We start from the raw sequence: 8,677 nt of genomic DNA, 5'->3' as shown, positions 1-8,677 counted from the left end.
AACGGTTTCGTCAAATAAAACAACATAGATTTTTTTACATTTTTCGCATTTGGAATTATTAATTGTTCCTCTTGCGCACTTTGCAAAAGGGATCTGTAGATCTCGAAAGCGCTTGGACATTTATATACAGACTTGTTGCATATGCGCTTTGTCATGGTATCTACCATAACCTTTCCGTGACAAAGATGGTGCATTCAAATAGATTGTTATATATCAGCTTTGTACAAAACAAAAAATCTTTTGTTCCTGTCATTCTTGAAATTTATGTATACATATACACTCACAACAATGTGCTCTGAATCAGTTTGTGTCATTACAGCTTTCTTTAAGGTTTCAGATTTTTTAAAATCTATTCAGATACCTTATGGACTAATTATGCGCTGGTAAACATTTTAGGCAGACAAAAATTTAATGTGATATGATTTTACATAACATTGAAGATGTGTTATAGAGTTTAAAATCTCAAACCACAGCCAGTAGATAGAGAGGTGAAGGTTTAGATGCGGGCAACGATAATACATATCAATCCTCATCAAGGTTTTGCTGCTGTTTTCTAACCAGGAAGTTGTTTGTAAATCTTTTCATGTTAGATATTTCTTATAATTAAATATTCGCATGAAAAATGCTGCCACTTTATATTAAAGTGCCTCATGTTGAGAGTCAGTATTTCTATTTTAGCTTCTCTCAATTTAATATTTTTTCCTGTGTAAGTATTGCTCAATACCTCTTTCCTTACAATTGTAATGTCCAGATGTATGTACGTAGCATGAGCCGGAAAGCCAAAGAGGATTTGTTTCTTTCGTATTTGCAGCTATGTCTCCAGTTGGATTTGCTGCAAAGCTTTCTAATCACACGACCATCCAAAATGGCGAAGTTCTGAAGCTAGACAAAGTGGACATGAATGTGGGAAACGGTTACAACCCCGCCTTCGGTGTATTCCGTGTTCCTGTAAAGGGCATGTACATGCTTTCTGTCACTGCGATGGATCGAGGAGACGGGTATCTAATGCATATCATTTTGATGAATGGCAACAAAGGACTGTCAAGTCGTTTTTCGGGGGACATTGGTAGTGGTCGAATGGTTGGAGCGGTGTTAGTTCCTGCAATCCTGTCTGTAAATGACAGTATCTTCATCAAAGCTATTGTAACGCGTGCAGGATATTACGGAGATCACTTTACGTCCTTTTCTGGGGTACTTATTCAAAGAATGACTTAATAAATCAAGGTTTATAATTCACCTGAAATGTACGAGTTTGTAGAATATAACAAGTACCTTTTGATAAACTTTTCTATCCAATACGATAGCTTAGATTTTGCTTTCAATTACATCCAAAACATCTTATTGTGATTATTTACTGTTCATAAATACGAAAACAAATTCCACGTTTTTTGGTAAATTAGAATTTGTAGCACATTCATTAAGTTTGAAACAAATGTACACATTGAAAATGACATTTGTGATAACTGAAGGATGTTGTTTGTTTTACTTCAAATCGAGCATTGATTCATCTTTTCAGTATAACTTTTTCTCACAATATATCGTTTAGGTTTTATTTATTTCGTGCGGGAGACAAGTATTAACCCTCTGCATCCACAACTCACATTAGTAGATTTTCTAACTCATAACCAAATATATCTGATTATAGATTTTTATTTTATTCGCTTACGATCTTTTTGAATATGGGAAGAAATACATAACCAACAGCCAAAATGTACGCTCTAAAATATAACCATGTGAATGATAAAGACCGTCTCATTAAGAATTATAATATACTGGAATACTAATGGTCATTTAAGTAACACCAGTGATGTTTCCTTTGAAAAATACCCCTAATTTACCATGTAACCATAAGCTCATGAGGAACGCGTAATTGAAGAAACTGTCAAGACGTGTTCTCTCGTGATATCAAATATCTTACTTTGAAAAAATGAACAGAAATGTTAAATTGCAAACGATTATATTTTAAATTGTAATATAAATTTGCTTAATTTTCATATACAGAAATATTCATGTTTGAAAATGTGAGCTGTATAGATTTTACGTTTCTGTGAGGTTGTTAAAGGGTGTTCGAACCCACTTTAAGTAGGTATGATGGGTTACAGTAACTAAATACTACCAATCTGGACTGTAGAGTATATTTTTTTTGTAGCAGGGAAGTGATAGACTACCCAGCCTAAAGAGGTACATTTCCAGCATCCGAATTAAAATCTACTTTACAGTTCCATCAGATTAGCTTCTGCAAAAGACATCACGATAAAGCAGTGGTTTCCAACACATATTTTTTCTCTGCCTCAGGACCCAGTTTCCACATTTTGATAAGATTTACCACCCTCAAAAACTACTGACGAGTAACTGTGACGACCATCCGCGATCAAAAATAACGTCCTAGCAAACTTGATATGGGTCACGACGTGGCGGATCGGAACTACTGCCGTCAAGCCAGGTATTTTGACACACGTATAAGGCAGAGCAATGGTCTGGTTGACATGATCGAGAAAGATAATAAAATTACGTTTCTTTTCCTGTCAATAATTGCTTCGATTGCAAGATAACTGTAAGAAATAAGCTCTGTTTGTTTTGCTCCCACCCCCACCCCCAAGGTGAATCCAGTGGTTGGTTACTTGTTTTCTCCTGTCTGTATTTGCGCATATCTAAGCTCGTTAGCACAAATGCGTAAGAACTAATCCAACCAGATAAATAAACTATGTTCCTCTTCATCAAATGCACCTATATGACCTTATTAAATTCCTATAATTATTATCACTTTTCCATTGTACATAGACTTTGGTTTTTGGATGAAGATACACTAGAAGGATGTACCTAAATGGCTGAACAGGACAAGATGAAATATATACAAAGGGATGATAGTTGATCCGATTTAATTTCTAGGCTATTTGGCTACAAATTCAGTGTGTGTGTGTGTGTTTGCGTGTGTGTATGTGTGTGTGTGAGAGAGAGAGAGAGGATTTGGCTATGTGAATTGTTTTGAATGGTAGTAAACGCATGTGTACAAAAAATTAAGACTATGCATTGATAGTTCTCCTTTATGAAAAACACGAACCCCAGTAAGCTGCCTAATTTTGTTATGGTTTCTATAACACTCTACGTCTTGCACGTCACTACGCTGTACAAAGATAAAAGCTTATTTACTCAGTGTTCAAACGTAACACATATAGCAATGTAAATAAATGTTTATTACATATACAGAAAAATGTCACTAAATCACCAACAATATGTATATAACTAATTGTACATATAAGTGTGAATTCCTTCCCTGTACATGACCTATTCTACACAGCAGAACGTACTGTAAAAACGCACATTGATACATGTAGATATGTCATATTCATAATCACTACGCATATTGATTACTGTAGATATGTCATATTCATAATCACTACGCATATTGATTAATGTAGATATGTCATATTCATAATCACTACGCATATTGATTAATGTAGATATGTCATATTCATAATCACTACGCATATTGATTAATGTAGATATGTCATATTCATAATCACTATTGATTAATGGAGCATTCATGAAGGTCATAACATTCAAAACAACGAAACGCAGTACCTTTTTAAAATTTGAAACTACTCATATATCTAACCTGATTAGTTTGTAATTTAGTTAAATTATGTATTTTGCTTAATTTAAAACACATTTTTGCATTTAGTGAAGTGCCCTCATACAGTCCTGTACACTACCTTATCTCTCTCTCTCTCTCTCTCTCTATATATATATATATATATATATATATATATATATAAGATATCAGGTTTATTTAACATAATTTGATAAATTGAAGTTCTGTTTGTGTAGTGCGTCACCACACAACAACACAAATATGTTATTTAGTGTCGCGGCATTTCGAGTAAAGCGCCTTGCCCAAGGACACATTACGGTATCTCACTGCATGGAAAGAAGATAATGGTAAGTCAATGTGTTACCAGTAAGGAGATTTGTATCCTAATTCAGTTATATATATATATATATATATATATATATATATATATATATATATATATATATATATCCCTTACAGTATTAGATCTCAAATCGATAAGGAGAAGTAACCGCATTTTCAATCTTTCTTTACTATAAATATGAAGCATAAGGTATGTCAGTTTGCTACAAACAACGTGTAACCTCTGAAAGTACGTAAACACACACACATACACACACACACACACGCACGCGCGCGCACCCTGCTTGATATCATATTATTTGTAAGAGAAGTGTTTGCCTATAATTATCACCAAGACCAACGATGCATACAGATAGGTCGGAACATGGAGGTTTTCGTAGCGTACAAATTTCATACTGGACACAGAACACGTGTCATAGTGTTATTATTTAATCTTACACCGGTGTTTTCCTGCCTCACCACCATTTCAGAAGAAATGCAGTTATGGCAGCATGACGCGTCTTACTTTCAGGAGAGTGAATGGATCAAACACATATAGTTGAAGTTTGTCTAAATAGGGTTGCGTAAAATTTGTTGTGTTGGTAAATAGGTGCCTTTTTTGTGTCCAATGCATCAGAAGAGATTCGATGCGATAGTTTGATCGCCCGTTCCCATTGTTTTTTCCATCTTAACTTCGGGAGGTTATATTTTCATTGCCCAGGCATTAGGAGAAATTAGACTAAAAGCATGGCTATCAAGAATGTATTAGGTGACACGCGTTTTTGTTAATAGGGACAGACGATTCTGGTTGTATATTTGAACTTTGCTAGACGAACACGAGATAGGGACATGATGTCTGCTTGAGTGCAGTATAGTCTAAAACTTGAGGGGGAGAAATACATAGGCACTGCGTGAAACAAGTTGTCATTCTCAATACAACGTTTGTTATCGGGATCATAATATACTTGTATTAACGATATCAGTGCCATTGCGATAAATACAAAATAATTTTCATAGTGTTTACCTCAGAGATGTCACAATAAAACATGCACATAATGGTCTCGCCCTGTGCATGTTACTGTCCGAAACTTGTCAGGTGAGCCCCATCCGGAGACCATACACTGACAGTGGAACACATACTTGTTCAGCGTATAAGCTACCACACTGAGACAAATTTATTTTCATGTGAATTCGAAGTTTACGAATTTGAACATAGAAAATCTTTGACTTTTTGAAGGAATGCGGATTATATAATAAATTGTAACAAGTTTTTGACATTTCTACTTTTTACATACATAAATACTGTTTTGCCTTGGTACAGTAGATACAAACACCACGAACAATCCCATCGAATCAAAACATTGGCCTAGATGTGTCAGGGCAGATTAGTACGTTTATCTCCTGTAGCTATCATTGCATTTTTGCATGATTTCCTCTGAGACTAATCATTATTTCAGAGCAAGTTATGGAGGAAACACTTCTAAAAATTAGACATTGGAATCTCTTACGCCCAAGAAAGGTCTTTTCCACAAACGTCCTCACTATATTAAAATAAGATCTTGATGTTTCAAGATTTCTACAGATTTTAGACTGTGACCAAAAGTAAGCATATATTATTATTATTATTATTATTATTATTATTATTATCATTATTATTATTATCATTATTATTATTAAATGTTGTATTGTTTGTTAACTTTTTCTCCATGATTATATGTTGAAATATATGATTGTAAATTGGTCGTGACCTTGCCCAAAATCAAGTTCATTTTGTCATGATCAGTACGTTTGAATTTTGTAAACACTTTACACATAGCTATTATTGTCATATGAGTTAAATATTAATATTAGTAATAAAATTAAACATGTTTATTTGGGTCAGGGTCTGGTACAATAGTAGTTTACAAATGAATACCCTGTTGTGATTGATGTGTACCACATTATTTAATATAATCTTAGTAACGGATTTTATCTGTTTATAACATAGAATTCTTAACAACGAATCTTGGACGTACATCCTGCATCGTCCTTTGTGTCGAATATATATATATATATATATATATATATATATATATATATATATATATATATATATATATATATATATATATATATATATATATATATAACAAATGTTTACTCTCAAATTATTGAAACATTTAAAACAAAACTGTGGCTGATTTCAACATTTGGAAAAACAATCCATAACTGGAATGAAATCAGAATAGGAATGTGCCCATTTCTCTCCTTATATACACCTTCAAGAGTATATTACAACTAGATGTCGCAATATACCCGACGTGAGAGATATTACTAGTCAATGTAATATTTCAAAATACCTAGTCATGTGAGCTAACCCATTGAATAGAAATTTGTTAATTCTTCAATAACCCAACTAACCTAAACCCGTCCGTAACGTATCACGTTTTCCATTAATATTCTCTCCTCATATACACCTCTGAGGATACATCTATAAAGCTATATTCCGCTGAATTAGCAGTACAACTCGAAGATTACAATCATTTTACATGGCCAATCTACAGTGAATGAACAAAAACCTAACGGCAGATAATTTCCACGCCGACGCAGCACATACTTGACCTCAGTTTGAGTCAGATGCGTGGTTAGGACGGATCATATCTATCGAAATCGCTTTCTGTTTCTATAATCTCGAATCCTTTGAGGTATTTGACTATTTAGAATAACGGCGGACGCAAAGATGGCTGCAAGAGGTATCTGGTCGGTACCAAGTGTGGAAGAGAGGGTCCTGATAGATCGTTCTGCACATAGAAATTCTCTTGTGCGAATTACAAGTGATAGTTGGAAACTGGATAAGGAGTTTCATAGCCAGTGCCTGTGTGAGCATGCGTCTAAATAAAGAGTGAAGTAAATAATGTAAATAATCCGTATGGGTGTAGTAAATAATAAACCCAATGCTACAAATAAAAAACCACATAAATCCAGTCATGCAAAGAGCATTAAGCCACTGACAACAGTAGTTATAGCAAATGTTAGTCATAAAAACGCTATCACGTTCTTTTATCGAGGAACCCGTAAGATCATATTACCAAAAGAGCAGCATACCGCTGATTCCAGTGGAAATTATCTAAGCAAAATAAGTGTCGAATCAAGTGGACGTTCTAAAGGATATTACAAATCACATAAAACTCTTCATGAAGTTTGAAAGTCTTGAAAATCTGGACATTGGAGAACCCTTGATACTGCTCGAAAGAAATATCTCAGACATTTCGTGTTTCTACATCTTTCATAAATATGCCAGACACCAAAATACATTTTAATAGCTGAGGTTTGTAGGCAAATATTGATGTAAAAAGTCTTCTTTTTAAAAAAAAACATCAGTCATTCACCGTCTGTCTTCATGTAATCTATATATAACAAGGCTAGATTTAATCTCAATCATTTTATGATTGTAAACAATAGTTTAAGAAATACTGACACGGCTGCTGAAAGAGCATGCATCATCATAAATGACAAACTTTCAACAGGCGAATTCATAAACAGGGCCAACACAGCGGAAACGTAGAATTATTGAAAGTGACACTGACAGTCAGTAGAAATAGGAAATATGAACATAAACGATATCAATGAAATGTGGTTAAGGTTAAATTGTTTAATTACCTATTGTTCCTTCATTATTGTGACGTTTCTGGCTCGAATCGTACGGTTGCTATCGATGCAAATGGCCGCCCTGTTACTGTTCATGACAACGAACGCTACAAATTCAATGTTTGCATGCACATTATTAAAAATATTTTGAATGTTAACTATCAGCCTTGTGTTTTCATTTTATTAATGTTGCTAAAGGAAACATATATATATTAATATGAATGAAGTGTATAGGAAATTATGAATAACTACAGAACTTATTTCTTTTAGAGCGTACATACATGCGAGGGGTTGTGAAGAGTTCACTCCCCTAAAGTGCGCTGTTTGTGGCCGTCAGCTTTTTCTCCCATATAAAATGAAAACTTTGATGTGGTATAAATAAAATATATGTATAGCATGTACGCTGTATCAATGATATACCACTCGTTGTATACATTTTTCATTAAAAGGAAATTCGGGCAAGCCTCGTTTCCTCTTAATGAAAAATGTATACATCTCGTGGTATATCATTGATACAGCGTACATGCTATACATATATTCTATATCTATATATATATATATATATATATATATATATATATATATATATATATATATATATATATATATATATATAATTGTTTATTGGTGGTAATTTACAATGTAAAACTTTGCAAGCAATGCATATGAAACCCAATGACGTCATTATACATTAATTGTATACCGGATCAGTTGCATATTCTCAAAACACAATACAGTACATAGCAGCACTGAAGCTTTTATCGCAGCAACAGTTTCTATGGTAGGTACATTTCATGTTACAATTAATATGCCCTAAAATAAGTAAAGTATGAAATTAAATGCAGTCTTACTTTCTCATGCAAACATATTTTAGAAATAATGGAAACTGTTCTGAGTTGAAATAATTCCAGGAGACGTTTATTTGCAGACGATTTGTTTGTATGATGATACAGATGATTCAGCTTGGTTTATCAGATATTTGTATCTGATTTGTATTATGGACTAACGGAATATATGCTGGAGTTTGCACTGAGACAGGGAAATCCCAGTCAATGGGTTACATTATTTGTCTCCCTACGAGACTTGCAGAGTGGTTAGATATATAATGTAACTGGGATGTCATTGTCTTCATGTGCA

General features: G+C 33.7%; 1 protein-coding gene across 1 annotated transcript; it reads left to right on the top strand.

The window, feature by feature from the left end:
• Nucleotides 1-813: 813 nt before the first annotated feature.
• On the top strand, nucleotides 814-1,215 carry LOC149807543 (complement C1q-like protein 4). The gene has a single exon (XM_089957763.1). It carries the CDS (start codon nucleotides 814-816, stop codon nucleotides 1,213-1,215), a length of 402 nt encoding a protein of 133 aa, XP_089813889.1.
• The last annotated feature ends 7,462 nt before the right edge of the window (nucleotides 1,216-8,677 follow it).

Source organism: Sinohyriopsis cumingii, chromosome 1 (assembly GCF_028554795.1).
Source record: "Sinohyriopsis cumingii isolate HCF-2022 chromosome 1, ASM2855479v2, whole genome shotgun sequence".
Lineage (NCBI taxonomy): Eukaryota > Metazoa > Mollusca > Bivalvia > Unionida > Unionidae > Sinohyriopsis > Sinohyriopsis cumingii.
The sequence above is the reverse complement of the archived record's forward strand: the minus strand, read 5'-3'. Positions and strand labels throughout refer to the sequence as shown.

Coding starts and splice junctions, on each gene's coding strand:
- LOC149807543 (XM_089957763.1), top strand. CDS start 814: ATGTCTCCAGTTGGATTTGCTGCAAAGCTTTCTAATCACACGACCATC.